The sequence below is a fragment of the Echiichthys vipera genome (genome assembly GCF_963691815.1).
Source record: "Echiichthys vipera genome assembly, chromosome: 12".
Taxonomy (NCBI): Eukaryota; Metazoa; Chordata; class Actinopteri; order Perciformes; family Trachinidae; genus Echiichthys; species Echiichthys vipera.
The window spans coordinates 17,487,181-17,508,508 of NC_139837.1; the positions used below are offsets into that span (position 1 = coordinate 17,487,181).

At 41.1% G+C, this 21,328-nt stretch overlaps 2 protein-coding genes across 3 annotated transcripts in view; one reads left to right on the forward strand and one right to left on the reverse strand.

The window, feature by feature from the left end:
• Positions 1-3,944, reverse strand: part of dnajc17 (DnaJ (Hsp40) homolog, subfamily C, member 17) — a 33,468-nt gene extending 29,524 nt beyond the window's left edge. Inside the window, exon 1 of the mRNA XM_083924679.1 lies at positions 3,803-3,944. Within this exon, the coding sequence (XP_083780805.1) occupies positions 3,803-3,883 (81 nt within the window). The 5' untranslated portion in view covers positions 3,884-3,944. The remainder of the gene's footprint in view (positions 1-3,802) is intronic.
• A 4,136-nt stretch (positions 3,945-8,080) lies between these two features.
• LOC310955170 (inverted formin-2) lies at positions 8,081-21,175 on the forward strand. 2 transcript variants are annotated; one of them, XM_083924938.1, is made up of 22 exons: positions 8,081-8,274; positions 11,426-11,827; positions 12,354-12,469; positions 12,652-12,811; positions 13,582-13,615; positions 13,859-14,000; positions 14,564-14,696; positions 14,940-15,590; positions 15,947-16,092; positions 16,213-16,274; positions 16,378-16,480; positions 16,595-16,680; positions 16,801-16,901; positions 17,017-17,087; positions 17,164-17,271; positions 17,363-17,433; positions 17,525-17,645; positions 17,738-17,902; positions 18,098-18,200; positions 18,306-18,458; positions 18,753-19,574; positions 19,842-21,175. In XM_083924938.1, exons 2-22 carry the CDS (start codon positions 11,431-11,433, stop codon positions 19,892-19,894), a joined length of 3,798 nt encoding a protein of 1,265 aa, XP_083781064.1. In that variant the 5' UTR covers positions 8,081-8,274; positions 11,426-11,430; the 3' UTR covers positions 19,895-21,175. The 2 variants fall into 2 exon arrangements, with proteins under 2 accessions (XP_083781064.1, XP_083781063.1); XM_083924937.1 differs by having other exon boundaries at positions 18,753-21,175.
• Positions 21,176-21,328: the final 153 nt, after the last annotated feature.

A 21,328-nucleotide genomic window follows, 5' to 3' on the forward strand; every position in this document is an offset into this window, starting at 1 on the left:
AAGTCTGCATCATTTTTTATCTGTGTGATAATGCAGTTTAAATGCAGATTCATGCAAAACGTCTGCACTATAGTACCTCACAACAATAAAGCAATCTTGACAAAACTGAATTATTGCTTACTGTAATGCATTACACAGAAAATCAAGTTTCAAAAGGGCTACAACCAATTGATGTAAAGCAGCTGTAAAGTTAAGTACGTGTGTGATTAGAAAGAAAGGAGCCTAAAACGTGCTAAATCTTTGTTATGGTCCTTTAAGAGCTTACGCCGTGTCCTCAATTTACACTCACTTTACTTCTCATGTTCGTCATAACCTGCAGCCAGCTGACAAGATAAACACATCTCCAAATCTGCTGTAAACATAGCAGATGTTTGACATTGTCGGGACAAAAGTCTGGCCAGCTGACCTGTTTGACAACTACAACCTGTCATCATTGATGTTCTGGTGGAGAGCAGCCATGTTGCATGTCATCACCTTTGTCTCACTGAGTTCAGTTAAAGATCTAGTTGACACACATACTTCTCTACATTTCAGTGAATTATCCAACTCTCCTTTCTCTCCATCTTCCTCTTTCCTTTTCAGTCCCGCTAGCATCCTTCACGTTATCTTGTCTCTACTGCGCCTCCAGTGCTGTTTTGGTAAATAATACATGATTACTTCCATCATTGCTATAACACGCAAGCCTTAATTGATGCTGGAAGACCCCGAGGCCCTTTGGTCGTATACTTGAAGCCAAAGCAGGCCATCTTTTGAAGAGGTTAGCACATGTGTGTATAAGAGCTCTCAGATCAAATGGCATCTTCCAACAGACTAATCCAGTCAATTACTGTTGCAATTATCTTTGTGCAGTTCACCATGACCTTTGAGGATTGGCTCCTAAATCAATTATGAGTAAGGCCATGTGAAGAGTAAACCATATGAACTGCTGGGCTGAAACTAAATGCTGTCCCTTATGCTTAGAGATGAGTAAAAATGTTGTATTTAATTCTGCTCTCTTCTATATCTTGCTATTCAAATTATTCTACACTGCCACATGCCCATTTTTCCTGTCTCGTGCACAAGACAAACTGAAATTTCACCTATTTGCAGAAGGAGGAACTAAGACATCAAGGAAGGAGCAGCGGGTCAACAGTAGCCCTATGGTTAGTGCCTGGTAAAAAACAGACTCTCTATACCTCCCTGATCCCTGCCACAGTCTTAAATGCTTGCCCACATCTTGTCCTCATTAAACCAGTCCATGGTGCCAATTATAGTTGACAAACTGGTCCTAGTGCAGCCTCAACACAGCCCTGGTAGGGCCCCGAGCCTGTGTAGCTGATTAGCTGCCTGATCTGCCATGGGCCCATCCTCCTTAATTACAACGCCCTGCTATTTATGGGACATTATCAGCTGGAGGAAAATAATAACCAGCACAGCAGGGAAAAGGAAGAAGAGGACTAGGGACAGAGGCACCATACAGAGAAAAAGGGGGAGCGGAAAATGTAAGTAGAAAAATTGTATGTAATAAAGAGAAATAGTAATGTGATTACCTTTCTATGGGCTTGTGTTTTCAGTATTATCCTATATATTCTTATCCAAGATGATATCATTTTGTGTTATCATTTTACAAAATACTCTTGACCAAATGATTCCAAGCCAAATGTAATTGAAAACCAAAACATTTGTTATTCAGGTTTTTGCCACTAGGATGCAATAATAATCTTAATCTATCTGCCCTGATCAAGCAGACAATCAAAGAAAAACCTCACTCGTGAGGACAATGAGTTTACAATGAATGCGCTAAGTGCAATGTATTCACCTGTCCATGGATGCTCTGTCTGGAAGTAAGCCATCCAGGCATGTATTTACTGTTTACACTGCAACACATCAGGTATACTACAATTTGAGTAGCTGAATAAACCACAAGACATTTTGTGTGGTCTTGGCTGTTGACATTGTCTCACCAAGCAATCTGTGGTAGGTAAAACACATACTTATTATTACCCAAGCCCTGCTGATATGCATTGACCCTGACCCTTTAAATGGTGGCTAGCCTTCAGCAACAACCTCCCTCTGCACTACAAGGACAAAGCAAACCCCAGTCATCCATAGTCATTAAATCATAGACTCTGACATGCCCGTTTCCCCAGCATTTATCAACCAGCCAAGCTGAGAAGGTGGTCAACAGCAGTGATAACATTAAGAGATGCTAAATAGAACCAGGAGGAGATGCGGAACATGAATCCCTTACGTCAATGCAATGTTTTACAAGCTGTGGCTAAGCCCACATAAACAGGCTCTGGGATGAGCTTCTTCCTCTCTCTCTGTGATAAACAACATGCCTGATAGTGGTTGTGGACTAGCAGCGGTTAAAACAACTGGGATAACTAGCCCATCTGAAGACATCTGTCATCACACACTTGACTGATTTTTGAATCCCCACACCCCATACTCAATGCAGCGCACACACGCACACACGCACGCACACACGCGCACACACACACACACACATTTTGGAGTCTCAATTCTACCCAAGCGATCACCACTGATTTCCTCCAAGATAATCCTTTGGGAAGGACATGACTTTAAAATCCAATTAAGAAATTAACTTCTTCCCTCGTTTTGGCGGCAATGTTAATTTCCCTTCGGGCTTGTGGATTCTAGATGCTGGAAACTGTGAGGAGAGGTGGTTGTCGGGAAAAGGCAGAATGCAGGAAGATGAAATGTTAAGGAGTGGATTCAAAATCCATCCCGGCACAAAATATCATCCAGGCAAAATTCAGTTTGTAGTGCGTGCAGAGGTGAGCAAACAGATGTTTTCTTTTGTAAATAGGCTGTCCATAGTATTACAGCATTTCCCAGGCCTCATCAGATTAAATTGTATTACCACTCCAAGCTTACATGTGATCAGATACGTTGGTTTAGTTTTAGATGAACAATATACATTGAGTTGTCAGACTAAAAATGCATTTCACATCCATAATGAATTTAATAGAGTTGACACAATTAGTAAATTTGTCAAATGACAGAAAAATAATTGGCAATCACAATGATAATCAATTCATTATTTTGAGTAATATTTTACAGGAAATGCTGAACATTGCATATTTCTAGCGCCCAATTGCTGCTTCTTTTTGTATCATATATATATATATATATATATATAGTATTCATATTAAGTTGAATATCTTTGGGTATTAGACTTTAATGTGATGACATCTCCATGAACTGTGCAAAATTGTGACATTTTCTTTTGACATTTCATAAACCAAATGATTAATCAGTTATTCGGAAAAATAACACCCATTAATTGATGTTTAAAATGAGTTACAGCCCTAGATTTTATATCCACCCTGATTGAAAGGCATTTCTTGTCATTCTTGGGTAACATAGTGATACCAAAGACCCAGCTGATACAACATCGCCCCCAGGTGGCCTTTCGGTAAATCACGCCTTTGCCATTCATTCAACCATTAGCCCTGTGTTTCTGTATTTTGCAACCTGCGTCTCACTCCTCGTTTTACCAACCTGGCGTTTCTCTTTACAGAAAAATACTCTAATGATTATGTTACGTTATTATACACGCATTCAATTCAAACACACTACACACTATTACAAGCTCTATAGCATCAAGCTAATTTAGCATCCTGCTTGCAGGCAAAAATGTCACACACTTAGTCTTTCCTTCAACAAACAACAACATTTATCGTTGGTAAACATTTGGATAAACGTTCTTCCAGAACAACATCAGTCTGTAATGAACTGTAAAGCAACGTCTTTGTATATTTGGCTAACTAGCTCAACAGCTAGCTTATTTACACACCTCTTTCGTTGTAGCAGTGCTGTCAATACCGAGTAAACCATACAGGTCCATCTGCAGGATATCTTTGGCCTTTCCGGACATATCTGCCAACAACGTGCAACGGTACCAACACAGAAATAATAAGAAATGTAAACGCAATGTTAACGTTTTGGCTAATTCAGCGGTTTGTTGTTGTTCTTCTTTCAGGCGACATGCGTGTGACGTCGTCGACCTTTCAACTAGGATGTGCATTGCAACCTGGGAAATGTAGTTTTTGTTTTGTTCTGTTCTGTTTCAGATCTGCTATTGTTAAATACAGATATATTTTGAGCATTTTTGTTATAGCATTTACATTGAAAAATAGGTCAACCTCTTTTTAGTTTGTTTGTGAGCTGCTAATAACTGATAAATCATGCATGGCATGTTTTACTGCATGTGTAGGTTTCCACTTTAAATATAGTGCAGGATTCCTGGTGTGAAATGGTTTTACAGTGTCTTTAATTTATGCCATTAAGAAATTAAACACAGTACTCTGACCAGCTTTCTCAACTTTTTTTTGACAATAGTTGTTTAATGTTTCGTTTTATGTCAACAAACGTTTTAAAGCAGCATGATTAGGCATATGCTGATTTGTGAAGTTATTGCAAATATTCATAAACAAAAAATGCAGTAAATTATGTAATGGACTTGTTGTTGGTGTTCTCATAACCCCAGGCACATTAACAAACAAGATTAGGCTCCTCAGATCTGTACATACATACAGACAGAGTTGTTTGACATTTTATATTTTAGAAACTTATGTGCAGTTACAATGCACTCTGGTGCATCTGATTGTTGTAATGAGGGCAGCGTGCTCTCTAGTGGACACATTATGTAACAGGAACACTGTCTCTAAAAAGCTCTCCTGTATTTTATTCAGCCTATGACATTTAGTTATAGCAAATCTGCCAGCATAAACACTATTTTTTATCTGTGATAAGCCAATGTCAGTTCATAACATCAGCCTGGTTATGGATCAGTCAGGTTCTACAGGAAATATAACAACATGGTACAATTTTATTTGTATCTAGGCATCTAGGCTCCACCTTTGTTTACATTTTAATCATGGGGTATTCTGCTTTTACTGGCCTGGCAACACCTTATGTCAATATTTACTATTTACTGTAGACAGTTTCACAAAATAACATTTAATTTGTGTTGTGTAGTTGTATATATATATATATCTATATAGATATAGATATAGATATCTATATCTATCTATATATAGATAGATATAGTTATAGATATCTATATCTATAGATATAAAGTAATGATTGTTGCTTTTCGGGGGGAGTTTCAGATTGGAAGTGTGGTGTCCAAACTGGGATCCCATCCACTGGGACGCTTGAGGTATCCCTGATAGGCACCCAGGGATCACGAGTAAGATGATGTTTATTCCTGAAAATAATATTGCTTTGATTTGATGACATGAACAATAACAAAATATAAAAAGAAAAATATAAGAAGGCTGTTCTGATCAGAGCAGCTTTCGCCGCTGCTGTTATCACTGTACAGCTGGCCAGTCTGATAAAATCTGGTGTTTTGTAAGGATCTTTGGGACAAAATTTCAATTATTTGTATAGAATTCATTTTCATTTAATTAATTTGCATAACCCTTGTGAAACTTCCAAAAGAGAGATGAACTGGTGTTTTTGTTTTCCAAATATGGGATTGTCTGCGGGTTAGTGATAACCCAGCCACTGTCACAGCATTTCCTGTAGGGCAGTGGGATCAATCAGGAACATGTCCTGACGTGTCTTAGCTCTCCTTTTATAATAATAGAATATAAATAAAAAGGTTTTGAAAAATATACATTATTTGTAAACTACTACTACAGGGTGTTCAAAACTATTGCCTTTTATCAGGATGTTGATCCTGAAGAGCTGTGTTACAGCCTCCTATTGAGTTTAGTGGGTTCTGCCCATTGTGTCATTTGTAATGAGCTTCTTCCAGGATGCCTTGGACAAACATAGAACTAAATCCTATAATCACTGGGACACCTTTGTAGAGGTCCATATGGTATAAGGTTTCACAGCAGGACTATAGTTGATTAAGCGTACGTTTGTGCTTAAAATAATGGCTGAAAATCACTACATATATGCAGAATAATAAATGGAAATAAGGTTGACGTTGGCTTGATTGAGTGGGTTTCATGATCCGGTTTGTCTAGATCAGCAAGAGAGTTGTGGACTTTGATGAGGGTGTGATATTTGCTCAAAAGCTTTTGTTGCACCAGTTAAACAAAGCAGTCTCATGTGTTGCCATTATTTACACTGTGATCGTCTGGAAACGCAGCCTTTCTACATATTCTTTAGTGTTGTAACTTGATTACCTATGCTGCTTATTTCTCAGTGGTCTCCCTGATATAGGCTCCATTTACCTCCGGATACAAAACATCTTATGGTGATGACACTTTGCCCCCTGGGACCTAAAGCAGCACAAAAACACAATCACCTTTCTCTGGGGCGGTGAAACGCTAGCCTCAGGTCACAGGGAAATAATACAGTAGGTCACTACTCTTCATACAAATTCTCAGCAAAATATCCAGATTGAGGATGTCTTTGTATTTTGCAGTGTTTATCTTTACTGTCCTTAAGGAGAAATACAAACACACTCAAGGCATTTCTCACAGCTCACAAACTTTGTTCTTTTTCGTGTCTTTAGTCATAGGAACATTTTGTTCATTAAGGCGCATTTTGACTTTATAGTCCAAGATAATTAAGAAATGACTAATTACTGTGTCCATGCTTTGTTGGTACTATGCTACAAGTTGGCTTATGTCCTCTCTAGAGTACCTTGTTGGTCAAAATGTGTTTTGGGGAAGATTTTACTTTTCTAAACCTCTGAAGCATGCATTTAAACGATGCATGGGGGAAAGGTTAGGCCTGGTCTATGTCTAGGTGTCTCCAAATTATCTGGATCCTGGATTCTGATTTTAAATCATGCAAAGGACAATTTTGAAATTAACTAATAGTACATGCAATTCCAACGAGAGATTGGAGGAGTAGGTTACTGGTCAAGATTGTAGAGAACTACGAGTGCAATGTTTTTATAGAAATGTTGGAGCATGTTCTAATGCCCTAAAGCCAGATCCAGAGACAACACACCCTGAAGGTGGACATTGTTTCTGCAGTTGTAGGCCTGTCAGGAATCGTTGTCTGACTTGGAGAATCAGGGAACCCAAGTTGAATCTCCTCCAGCAGGGACTGTTCGCCTGAGGTCAGATCCAGCTGATGGGATGGGGAGTGTGGGAGGAGGGCCCACATAACCACTGGCTGCGTTCAGCATCACAAACAGCTTCAAGCTAGAAAATGGCACGCAGATTAAGACCGGAAATCATGCAATTCTGCCTTCGAAATAAAACGCTGACCATATAAACCCCCCTTTAGTGTGTGTATATGCAATCGAAAACATATTATGACAAATCTGCTTTGATTTTAGGTGAATTCCTCCAACAGTTATTTTCAGTTTCATGCTCTGTTGGATAGCACTACATTTAGGCTAATCCTTCAGTTAACTTCCATAGCAGTTGCAGTTAACTGACATGATTACAGTTTTTGTTAGCACGGTATGCCAAGTTACCCAAATACTATGAGTCGAGCATTTTCTGTAGGTAACATTACTCTGTTTCTTATAGCTTTTTGTGTATGTCATTTTCTGTAATAGTTTACTGCTTATCCACTTATGCTAGCTTGCTAGCCACACTGGCTGCTGGCAGCTAATGTGTTGTTAAGTTACCATACACTATAAATGGTTGCTTAGTTACGTCGCAACATTCTAGGTTACTGTTAATTGAGCCTCTGTTGGGGCCCTAGACTGTATATGGCTAATATCGGTGTTATGTTAACATTAGCAAACCATTTATTTATTCTGTGGGCTCTATTTGATGTTTGTATGATTTCCGACTGTGTTCTTAAATGAGTGATAGGCTACAATGTAAATAATTTGACACATAGCCCAGCTGACCTATACTTTTGAAGCCAATGTTAACAAAATTCAGTTTTCTTGATACCTTAATGTTGTTTTAACTTTTATTGTAAAATATAATAACAATGTTATTGCATCGACACTATCTGTAATATGCTCTGTTCAGCTCTATGAACTGAAACTGCCAATTAACTACATCAGTCTTGCGGTAAGCTTTTTCAGCAGAACCGGATACGTTTTTATTTTGAAAGTGTAGACCGGATGTCTTGAGCCCAGTAATGTTGCTGATTTGACACTGTCAGCTTTGGGGCCGTATCGATTTGAAAGCGGTGCGATCCGCGCATACCACACAGGGTCTGACCCGCCACACAGTGCCCAGGTCTTCAGGGGTCGATGTGTCATTTTTGCTTTTTGCTTTTTTTTTTAGCATAAGAGGTTGTCCAGATGACTGCAACGCACGCCTCCATCTGAAACCCACCACAGGACGCGGCTCTTTAAGTGTCTTCATATTCATGGAATAACATCAGGTAAGCTCTCATAGTCAGCTTATATATGTGATCTATAACGATGCAACAGGGCGTTAAGGTGTGACATGTAGTAGCGTAATCGATTTATGTTTTGTGGTGTCTTCATTTGCCACAGCAAGGGTGACTATAGTCCCGTTATGCCTCCTGGTATGTGGGGAAATAGCAACGCAAAGTATCCTATGATGATGTTGAGCTGTTAATGTCGCTGTTCCAGGTCAGTTTTCCCCCCTCATAATGGACCAATGCATAATGCAGATGAGCAAACTGGTCTTGTCGCTCCATTTTGCTCCAGCCAAACCTCCTTGCCTCGGACAGAGTGAAGAGAAAGGCAGCGGTGAAGGGAGGGAAAACTGTGTTGCCAAAATCCACTTGAACTGAGGATTCTAGTTTGTGTCTTGTTGGACCTTTTTGGTTGGCACTGTCAATGTTTGCCAGTGTGCAGGCGTTAAATCAACCTTGACAATTGCTAAAGGAAACCACGGACAGTCTGGGAATGCAGGGAACTACAAATAACATGCATATCAACTCCAAATTGTGCTTGTAGACTTTGCAGGCATGTCGGTCACTCCCTTAAATACTGTAGCAGTGGAAAAGAGTGGGGAAGAAATAGGAGACTAGGATACCAGTTCAATGACTACCAGATGTTTTGTTATAATAATCACTCTGCAAATACTGTAAAAACACTTAATGGCGTGGATTCAGCTAGAATAATGGTCTATAATTATGCAATCTCCAAGCAACATATGTTATATGTGTTAACATATTTTGTGCCATGAAATCTACTGTCATCATTTCAGTGCTCAAAACGTAAACATCTCATTTTAACACGTGTCCCCCATCCTTTATTTCCCAACTCTATCTGGAGGAAGGAAACACAATGAGAAGAGAGGAAAAATATATAAAGTGGTTCATTCTATTTAACTCATTTCCCCTAGTTGTGTCACTTACTATGGTCTTGCCACTTTACTAATTGTGTCTTGTCTTTGTCTTGTCTAGTCTACCGAGGGGGAGTGAGAAACGAAATTTTGATTCCCTGTATGTCTTGTTCATGTGAAGAATTGACAATAAAGCTGACTTTGACTTTGACTAATTCCCTTCACTGGCTTGCTATCGAAGAACATATGTAGTACAAAAAGATAATCATGCAAGCAAGCATGCACATGTCTCACAGGGAAATAAATCAGTTGAGATGTTTTTGCATTTTCAGAGGTGTTGATGCTGTACGGGAGCAGTGGGCTGCCGTGTGGGCGGTATAACCAGAGGACAGATGAGTAGGTTTGTCCTGTGTGCAGTGAATCAGCCTGCTATTAGTGGTACATGTGGGGGCTCTGGCAGACAAGGTCGCCAAAGGAAAGTTGCTTATATTTGACAAATGCATAAAAGAATATGCCAATGTTTTTTTGCATTACAGTTGATCTTTGGGGCTGTGAAGAAAATACTTCGGAATGAAAACAGAAATTTCAAAAGAGGAACATGAGCTGTCACGCCCGCGTGTTTATCTTGTGCCAAGTTTCCTGTCCTGGGAAAGTCCTTTCCTTCCCTTCGAGCAGTTCCTGAGCCATGCTGGGGAGTCCACTTAAGTGTCTAGTCATGGGCTTTGTAGGATGTGAATCAGTTAAACAAAACTTTTAGTACATTTCGTTAGAATCCTTCACAGACTTCACAAGTTCCCATAACTGTGACTTATGACTCCCTATTACAAGCGTCAACTTGCAACTTTTGTTCCTTACTCACACTGAACACGACTGCCAAATGGACTAAAGTATCAAGCGTTGAACTTGTTTGCTGGGTACAACTCTTATTAGCCTAAAACGGGCACAGGGATCATTCCCTCCATTTTGTGGCTAATGAGCACAGCTCTTTGAAGAGGAATGAGAAGGCCTATTGTACAGCACCATTGTCTGCCTGCCTGCTGCCACGGTAACACTCTGGCAGCAGGACTGAAAGTGCTGCAGTCAGAGCTGACAAATGCCAGAATATGTGAGAAAAGAAAAACACAACTCATTTTACCTTGGATCTGCAAGGTGAATAGAAATCCAATTTTTAACAAGTCATTGCTTCTACAAATTACCTTTTAAAAAGATAAATGCACAACTGTGTTTAGTTTACTAAGCTCCTAAAACAAGTAGAAACAAAATGAAGTAGAAGATTCCTGAGCAGTGCCTTACATGTTTAGAAGGTAAAATATAGATCTTGTAAAAAATTTTTAAAAAAAAGCTATTCATCCTTCCAGGCTGGCTCTGCGAACAGCGCATTGTCTTTAGTCATGCTCATCAATCAATGCCTCATCTGTATTTCGTATGTTTGCCAAGTGTGAATTCAACAACAGGAAACAGAAGAACCATTCGTGCTTTTATTATGGACAACCTAATATCACAACCCCAGCACAGAGAGAAATAATTTCCCCCTTTTTTGGGCCTGAACCCGTATCCTGTTGATTTTAGTAGTGTTGGAATGTGTTTGTACTAGTAACATGCATCGCAGTGGATAGTTTTTAGAAGCTCGGGTCGAGGCAGGTTGGTAAAAGAGGGGACTGTGCTCTGATGTTATGCCAGAAAAGGGCTCTTTTGGGATCAATGGGTGTATTCATGTCAATGTTGTGTATGTGGGTATGGTGTTTCTGAAATGTTCCTCCTGCACAGCTGTTTCTATGTATTAGCTTTGTGCATGTGTGCCTTGTGCGTGTTTTTCCAATGTTTATATCTCAATAACAAGCTTGAAAATAATGTTATTTATGTGGTAAATTTCAATATGTACTGTCCAGACAATGTTGAACCTGGCTTTGTAGAGAGTTTTGACGAGGTGACAACGAGCCTCTTCTCTTTCAAGCAGGATTAAATAGGAATGTTTGGCAGAGCTGGGTGTGACTGGACTGCTGACATATCTTTTACTCATCCATAAATGTGCAGAGCTGTCATTTCCTATTCTGCTTTCCTTTCGGATAAGGCCTTTTTTGTCCTGCTTCCTCTTGTATAGATAGCAATGACGACACTGTATACTGGACAGGATCAGTGAATATCGATGCAAACAGACGCCATCTGCAGTCCAAAGCAAGCAGAATTTCTGTCAGAAAAATAATAGCGGTACATTTTCTCTCGTCATCTGTCACATTGAAAAAAGTGTGAACATTTATCCCTTCTGTCCTCCACAGCCAACATGTCAGGCAAGTCAGATGGGAAAAACAAGTGGGCGGCAGTCAGGGGTCGTCTGGGCTCCTCGCAGGACTCAGATTCCCAGCAGGAGGCCAACTTGGAGAACGCTGATCCCGAGCTGTGCATCAGATTGCTGCAAGTTCCCACTGTGTGCAACTACTCAGGGTTGAAGCGTCGCCTGGAGGGCAGTGACCAGACATGGATGGTTCAGTTCCTGGAGCTGAGCGGGTTGGATCTCCTCCTGGAGGCCCTGGACCGGCTCTCAGGGCGGGGATGCTCTCGCATTGCCGACGCCCTTCTGCAGCTTACCTGTGTCAGCTGCGTCCGGGCAGTCATGAACTCCTCCGCAGGGATCCACTTCATTATAGATAACGAGGGATACATTCGGAAGCTCTCCCAAGGTTGATCATACACATACATACAATATTTTAAGTAATCAATTTGGTCAAGATATTTAAATCAACATATTCATTCAAAAAGAAGCATTTTTAACGAACTTCTTTTTTTAAATATATCACGTAATGTTTAAATCAGTCACAACTCTGTGACTCACTGTGCTGAGCTGAATTTTCCAGTCATGTACTCAGATTTATGTACAGAGATTAATCATTTAGGGTTGTCTCTGGAAAACCCTGAAAATTTTGTATCACAGTGAGTTGTGAATATTGGATTTCCCCACCTTCTTTCACACACACACATACACACACACACACACACTCACACACACGTTTCTCTACAGTACAACATGACATCTTCAGGGGCAAAGTTCAGGTTGAGTTGCCTAAAAGGCATTGAAACAAAGCATCCTGCTTGGCTATGCGCACAAGAGGGGAAGAGTAGAGATAGGGGCTTTTGCTTTAAGAAAAACTGATGGAAAATATGTGAGCTTGATCCTGTATTGATGTTTGTGATCATGATGCTCCGCAGCTTTGGACACTTCCAACACTATGGTGAAGAAGCAGGTGTTTGAGCTACTTGCTGCCCTCAGCGTGTTCTCTGCAGAAGGTCATCGCCTGGCACTGGACGCCCTGGACCACTACAAGGTAAGTCGACGAATATGTTAAATTGTTTTGGCGTTAATCTCACATGACACTACATCATCACTGAATGATAAATACCTAAACAATGCCCTCTAGTGGTGGATTGCATGCACAAGCATTATAAGCCTGTGGAATCAGTTTTTAATGAAACAGATGACTTACGCTGACTTTGATTTCCCCTTCAGGGCGTGAAGACACAGCAGTATCGCTTCAGTGTAATCATGAATGAGCTGCAGGCCACAGATAACGTCCCTTACATGGTCACTCTCCTCAGTGTCATCAATGCGCTCATCTTCGGGACTGATGACCTCAGGCAGAGAGATAAGATGAGAAAGCAGTTTATCGGTAGGTTCTCTATTTAGCTGCTATTTAACAATTAAATCAGCAGGTCTAGATTCACATCATTAGTGAGGTCACACTGTAGTAAACTGCAACAGTGCCCCCCGTGCTGAAAGTGAATGCAGATGGAAAAGCAGGCCATCAGCAGGAACTATATTACCAATATGTCTGTCACTGGGTCTGTCTAAGAATAGGTCTAATGGCCTCATTCTCACTTTAAAAAAAACACCTGAGATCTGAGCAAACCTCAGGTGGACAAAGCTTTGTTTATATACTCTTTAATTAGTGACTATCAAACGTCACACTGACCTAATGTGATATTTGATTATATCTTGAATGAACGAAACTCACTATTTATCCATCTGTTTTCTATAGTGGCTTATGCTTTCCTTTGGCCTGTGGAGTCTGTCCCATATATTGGACAAAAACAGGATTAACCTTGGACTGAAACCAAGACCGGTTTTCATACGAGGCATCAGTGTTAAGCACTGAGCTACCAAGCTGCTAGTTAGTTTGACATATACAGTATGTAATATTTGCAGCTATATTAACCCTCCTAAATTCATTAAAATGCCACCCATCACCTTGGACCAATCAGCCAATTGTTTGGCCACTCCTCTTGTGTGATTGCTCACCTGTGACTTCTTGCCAATTCCCCCAAAAGCTAACATATGCCACTGTGGAGAGATGTGTGACACATTTCTGGGATAAACCCTCTTTAAAAGAATAAAATAAGATTGAATGTTGGGGTATTCAGGTTTCATTGTCTCTTGCAGGCCTCCAGTTACTTGATCTTCTGCCAAAGTTAAGGTGAGCAGTCCCTCTGTTGTTGACATATGATTTTCTCTTTCTCAGTTTTTATGCAAAAAATGAAGTTCATGTTTTAGAGGTCATTTTAAAGCCCATAAATATAGAGAGGGGAATGGTGCTTTCAGGAAAGTATGGTAATGAGTAACAGTAATTTGAGGCCCTTGCATTTGCTTTTTTTGTTTTTTTTATTGAAAGTGGCATTTAAATGTGTCCCCACCAGTGATCTGTATATGTGGTGTGCAGGGAGCAGGAGGATGAAGACTTGATTATTCAATGTGAAGCTTTTGAAGAGGCAATGGCTGAAGATGAGGAGGAGCTTCTGCGGCTCTATGGGGGCATCGACATGAGTGATCACCTGGAAGTTTTCACTATGCTTTTTAACAAGGTGAGAGCTGACTCTTCGTCATCTTGACTACAGTTACAGTAAAGAAAATGCTGCATATTGTCTTTCTGATTTAAAACATTTTCATTCATTTTTTTCTGCACTGGCGCACATTAGACTTATGGGCATATACTGTATTACAGGTACAGCTGGGTAAAGAAAATGCCTTGTCATTCAATACCAAATTCCGATACCTAAGGAGTAGATCATGCAGCATGCTTGTACCAAAATCTAACACTGTACTGCTGGTAATTGACTGCCTAGCGTTACATGTTGTAGAGGTATGCAGGAAAAACACTAGGTTACACACAGATGGAGCTTGTGTGTCTATTTTGAGAAACTAGACTATAGTGTGTGTTGCATAGGTTTAAGGGATCTGAAAAATAGTGGTTTGTAATGTATGTTCTTTCTGTTAAAATGTATTTTAACAAATTGGTATTGGAAAAAGTATACCTCAGGAGCTGGTACCAAAGGTAAGGTATCGGTGCCGATATTGAAGACTTTTTAAATGATACCCAGCCCTAAATACAAGCCCTCTTGGTGTATATGGATGTTTTTTTGTGCAGGTGAGCAGCTCTCCAGACTCCCTCCAGCTGCTCTCCATCCTGCAGATGTTGTTGGTGCTGGGGCCGGGCCGCTCGGATATCTGGCTAGCTCTGGAGGCCATAACTAACAGAGCCATACTGCTGGCCCAGGACTGTGAGTCAGCACTAAAGCAACAATACATTCACTTTAGGTCAAGTCTCTGGAGAGGCTAATGGCTAGCTAATGGCCTCCTCAGTGATTCATGTGTAAAGGGGAGTGATTAACCAGCAGAATGGATCATAGCAATGAAATAGAGGAAGCTGTTGACAGAACGGCTGAAAGCGTGTGTTTTAATGGGAGAAGTAGTTTTGAATGAGTTTCATCTGTGTGTTTGTTTGTTTTGGATTTGTGCTCCAGCTCAGATGGAGTCCTGTGAGAAAATCATGCAGCGGCTGATGTTCTCCAAAGGCAAGAGCTGTGGAGGGCACCATGAAGTGGACGGGCAGCTCGTGAAAGTGGATAAGGCTGTGCAGACTGACCTGGATCTTCGGGACAAGTCAGACGAAAGCATAACATCCCCTCAGAAGCCACTGTGTGCCTCTCCCCCTCCACCCCCACCTCCTCCACCGCTACCTGGAGAGTTAGGTGGACCCCCACCCCCACCTCCTCCTCCACCGCTACCTGGAGGGTTAGGTGGACCCCCACCCCCACCTCCTCCTCCACCGCTACCTGGAGGGTTAGGGGGACCCCCACCCCCACCTCCTCCTCCACCGCTACCTGGAGGGTTAGGTGGACCCCCGCCACCTCCTCCTTTGCCCGGAATCCCTCCACCACCACCACTGCCTGGCTGTCCAGGCATGCCACCTCCACCACCACCCCTACCAGGGATGGGTGGCGGACCACCACCACCACCTCCATTTCCTGGCATGCCACCTCCACCTCCTCCCCCTGGCATGATAGTGGCTCAGACTAGCCAGGCCCTGGGATGTGCTGCACCCACAAAGACAAACCGATGCCCCACCCTGAGGATGAAAAAGCTCAACTGGCAGAAACTCCGTGCGGTTACTGGTGAGTGCAAAAAACATTCTTGTGAAAGCTAACTACAATCTACCTTTTATGTCATGAAAGGATTTCGAATTTTTAGAGTGTCAAGTCCACTTTAATGTGACAATTACTTTAAAATTTTTTGCTGCATGATTGAAAATTTGACTGAAGACATTGGCAACAAACAGCATCGGTGTGTAGTTGATGGGGATGGAACACTAGTATGAACAGAACACTTATTCCAGATTTGGGTGTTGTTGCAGGATTTCCCTGAGTTTTGAGAGAGGAAACACAAATTAATTTCAGCCATGGTAGGATGTTGATACAAAATGGAGCCACATTAGCTCATGACAGGTTCCTCTCTTCCTGCACACACACAGATGGTCACTCCATGTGGGCCTCGGTTCAGAAAGAGCCTCCTCCTCAGGAGCCGGACTACGGCAGTATCGAGCAGCTGTTCTGTCTCCCGGTGACCGAGCACAAAGACAAGGGGGCAGCTGCTCCTGTCAAGAAGGAGCCTAAAGAGGTGTGCTTGGTCAACACTTGATGCTGCTCCTCAGAGCTGTAGCACTCAGAACAAACACACCTGATTATCAAAGCTGAATAATTAATGACTCTCTAATTTCTCTGTTCTCCCCATGGGTAGATTTCATTCCTTGATCCAAAGAAAAATATGAATTTGAACATATTCCTAAAGCAGTTCAGATGGTAAAATGTTATGCATTATTCTGATTTGATTTTTGATTTTTTTTTAATATACAGTAGCTTGGTCCATTTTCCAGCTTATTTTTTCTTCTCTTTTTTTGTCCAGCACAAATGAGGACTTTGTAGCCATGATTCAGAATGGGGACCGTACTAAGTTTGATGTAGAGGTGCTAAAACAGCTTCTTAAGCTCCTACCAGAGAAGCATGAGGTTTGTACTCCTTAACTATTCTCCATCCTTACCTAAAGACTTTGTTTGCATATATCTGCCATTAAGGGCCCACTTAAAAATGGCAAATGTCATGAGTCATATGCTTTCACTTAGATTGAGAATTTGAAGTCCTTCCAAGGAGACAAGGACAAGTTGGCAAATGTTGACCGCTTCTACACCTACCTTCTCAATGTGCCACGGTAATTTGTTTTTCACTTAATACATGCTAATTAATTACTGTTAATTGCATGCGTGCTGCATGCTTGATATTCTCAACTGCTTGATCCTTCTTTGCTTTGCTTTCTGCCTCGTTCCCCCAGTTATCAGTTAAGGATTGAATGCATGTTGCTGTGTGAGGAGACTTCATCAATGTTGGATATGCTTAAACCTAAAGTCAAGCTGGTGGAGGATGCCTGCCACTGTGAGTAATCCTTCGACCTTCAGCTGTATTCACACGTATGCAGTTGTCATTCTATGTATATATGTATGTATGTCTATGATCATATAAAGTGAACACTATGTAACTAATGTCTCAGCTGTCAGAACGAGCACACTCCTTCCCAGTTTCTGCAGACTCATCCTTGACGTTGGAAATTTTCTCAACCATGTAAGAACCTTTTCTATGTATACTTTTACTTTAAGCTGACATTTGGAGTTTACATTTTTAATCGGTCTACTTCCAGGGAAGTCACACAGGGAACGCAGAAGGGTTCAAGATCAGCTCTCTGCTCGAGCTTACACAGACTAAGGCCAACAAGAGCCGCATTACGCTGCTTCATCACATCCTGGAGGTACACCAAGTGACTAACATCTACCATAACTGCACATTTTTCTCTGTTCTGAACCTGTTTAATTACCTACTGCATGGCTTGTTTCACAAAGGAAGCAAAGGTGAACCACCCGGAGCTGTTGGCGCTGCCAGATGATATGGAGATCTGTGAAAAAGCAGCAGGGTATAGAAACCTTTCACATGTACTTTTAGCTCATGTTATTATTGGACCTGCAACACACTTTTAAAAAAACGGTTTCACACTTCGTCCTTAGAGTTAATCTGGACTCTGTTCAGTCAGAAGCCAGTGCCTTACTAAAACGACTGAATGAGACGGCCAAGAAAGTCTCCAACTCTGTCGAAGAGGTGAAAGAGCAATATGGAAAAGTTCTTGAGGTAAGATGATGGTCTCATATGGAGCCAACGTGTGATTACTTAATACGGTTTTGCAAGCTGGATCCAAATACCCCCCGTTTTCTCTTCTGCAGGAAAGTCTGGAGTCATGTCAGGAGTTAAATGAAAGGTTGACTGCGTTTGAGAAGAAGAAGAGTGAGCTGGCTGTCTACTTATGTGAAGATGCAAACCACCTGTCCCTTGAGGAACTCTTTGGAAACATCAGGACTTTCCGAGGACTTTTCATCAAGGCACTGAAGGTCAGGGAGGATACTTTGTTGTTAGTCATTGTATCACTGTATTACAGTTTTATATTGTTTAGTTTTAAAACCTAAAAACTGCATGTCTTCCTCTTGGGTATGGGGGAGTGTTTTCTTTCAAAATGATACTAAGACAAATTGCTACGCACATTTTGTACATGGCAGTGAGTGATAATATTACTTTCATGATAACAGGAAAACGTAACCAGAAAGGAGCAGGCAGCCAAGGCTGAGAAGAGGAAGAAGCAGCTGGCAGAGGAGGAGTCCAAGAGACAGAAGGGAGAGAATGGAAAAATCAGTAAGTAGTGAACAGCCCTCCTTTCTTTCACTGTGCACTTGACATTCCTCACCATAATGTCATCTGAATGTGTTTTAAGCCCACTTTTCTTTTCTCTGTTACCAGTCAAAAAAGGTGTCGTGCCACAGAACGACGGCTGCATCATCGACCACCTCCTGGCGGATATCAGGAAAGGTTTCAGCCTAAGAAAGACCAGGCCAAGGTGCGATTCGGAAAGCCTCCCTTCTAGTGAAATGCGTAGGGATACCTGCCCATCTGGTAAGGACAAGAGACTGTGGCATCCATCCGCAGTTCCTAGCTCCGCTCCCGACCACTTAACTGCGAGCCACAACACAGCCTTGCTGCTTTTATCTAGGCTATCTTATTTTTGCTTAAACGCCGCTGCCATTTTGCTAAGCTAGCTTCATCGCTTAGTTGCCTTGTGGAGCTATACTAGCGTTTGTTTGCACGTTTTCATGCAGCTTTGCTTACTATGAAATATCACCCTATTTTAAAGATAATGGTTAATGTTTATACCTTCACCATCGATACTACCTGCTTCTCCCCCCTTAGGATCAAGTGTGACGTCTGTAGACGAAAAAGCCGTAGGAATAGCCGCCATTTCCGCTCCCACCAAGCCTCAGACAAAGGTTCACCAAGCCAGCACAGACGAAATGAACGGCTTCATCAGCCCATCAGAAGAGACTCCACCAGCACTGCAGAGTGCAGTTCACGACGATCCAGCTGCACCTCCCAAGGCACTCCCGGGAGAACAAGCCATGACAATACAGGCACCCCTGGAAAGGCCTGTGTCGCTGCAGGAAGAGCAACACCCACACAATCCTGCAGTATCATCCCTAGATACGACACAACCTCAGCCTCAGGTTGAAGCGGAGCACCAACCACGTCTCCCCACAAATGGCTTTTCATTGGATTTAACTGAAAACAGCGCCATCAGTCCATCTTCCCTCTCCGATTCTGACCTGCTAGAGGCTGTATCGGATGCCACTTCCAGCCTGGTATCTGAGAAGCTGACGCCAGTGGAGCCAGCTGACATTAACGTGAATGTTCAGATAATGGAAGGTCCTCTACCTGATAAAGACAATGTGACCCAGAGTAGTGAAATCAATATAATAGGTGAAAGTAGTAATAAAATAATCCATTCAGCAGAGAATGTAGGACAAGAGAAGGGTCGAGGAGAGCGGAAATGCATTATTGTAAAAACATTGGTGACTTCGGTCAAACACAGCGAGGGCATGGAGGGCTGTGACGTCCCAGATGGACTGCAACCAGAAGATCTGCCAACAGTGTCTGAAGCAGTGCCTCCGTCCCTTAAGCCTGAACCAAAGAATCAGCAGAGCCTCTTTAAACGAAACAAAAAGAAGAGTAATCAAGGTAACCTATCCATTAACCCAAATAAAGATCATGTTTGGAATGCTAGTCGCTTGAGTTGTCTTAAAGGGAAATCCCTAATTGTTGTGTTTTTTAATGCATTTTATATTTTATGTATGGGCTATTTTAGTGTTAAGTATTTTGCATGACTACATGCATTTTATTAAAGAGTATATGGATGCAGCACTTGATCCGCATATTGAATACTGAATGGATTTGAATCTATGGACAGTTTGTTTGAATGCTCTGTTTTCCATTCTGAAACACAAGGTAACAGTGGGAAAGGACACACTAAACATAAAAAAGGCTGTGTGTTGCAGTGAGGTAGGTCAAGTCGATGGGATGGCTTACTGTAAGCAGGAACATCATCCTAATAAACTCAATCACCGTCACAGCTTTGTCCCAAATAACACGTCATTTGTTGGTCTAACTGGAATCTGGGTATCATTTTTCTCTGTTGTACAGCTTTTAATACTTGCGCTTTTTTTTTTTAAACACTTTTCCAATTTAGTCCTCAGGTGAAAAATCTTAACACCATTTAACCAAATGACAAGCGTCTTGCAGTGATTCTGTACATGAAATCTGGGCGATTGACCCTAAAATCTACAGCAATTAATCCTGTTTTAATCTCTACTCTAACATCACAGCTTGTGATCTCAGCCTTGCAGTTTGTGAAGTCATTGTGAAGTCATCGTGGACCGAGTTATTCCATGAAAGCTGCCACTTTTGTGTCTCTCCTTCCATATTTTCTTGTCCATTTTCCAAATCTGCCACGGGGACTGTTCAGCCTTTACTAACGCAGTCGTGTGTGTTCCTGTCAACTGTGCTTTGTTAATCTGACTTTGATGAAAGATGCTGTATGTTATACATTAAAATGTTTTTTTTTAAATACTAAAAAAAGATCTTTATAGATTTTAAAGCTGATATATATTTCTCTGCAAAGTGCCCTTGAGAAAACTGTTTCATTATGCTTTTAAATGCATCTTTAAAAAAAAGTATCCAAGTATTTTATTTGGATATATTTTTGAGTCCATGTATTAATTGCAGTCTCTGTTTCCTTAGGTGATGCCAGAAAAAAGAAATCCAGAGGAAAAAGAAAATGGTAATTTCACACAGTAGTATACTGGAAGGACTACAGTAAAAGTGTATTTTGTGAGACTACATGAACATTGACTCCTTCAAGAGGATGCAGAAGTCTTCCTTCTGCAATGATTTGTTTTCCAAGAGCAAGAAGAGAAAACATCTGAGGCTGGGATCTGAACAGCATAGATGTCGCTTTATGTAAATTGAGTTGTATTGTTTGTTTATGTGAGTGGTTTGGATTCAAAACTATTCCCCCAAAAAAGTTGAATATGCTTTATATGTTTTGTATAATTGTTGTAACATACAGTGTTTCTGCTATACGCTCTATTTCCGCGCCTATGGAAAGAAATATGCGGTGTTGTAGGTGCAATATATTTAATTTAACTCATCAAAACGGAACTACTTAAAAAAACATGTCTTTATTTCTTTATCCAGATGATCTTTAACAGGGAGATGTAAGGGCAACATATAATGGATTGGAACTTTTAATGTTAGATATATTTTAATAAAAGTGAATTTACTGTTAAGCTGTTTGTTCGATTTATTACTTGAATTGTTAATTAAAAAAAACAATCAATTAGAAACGCTCTATTATGCTGGCTGCAATAAATGTCATGTGCTTCTAATGAGTGAATCTCTCTTCATTCATTCTGTGCGTGCTGTGTAAAGACTGC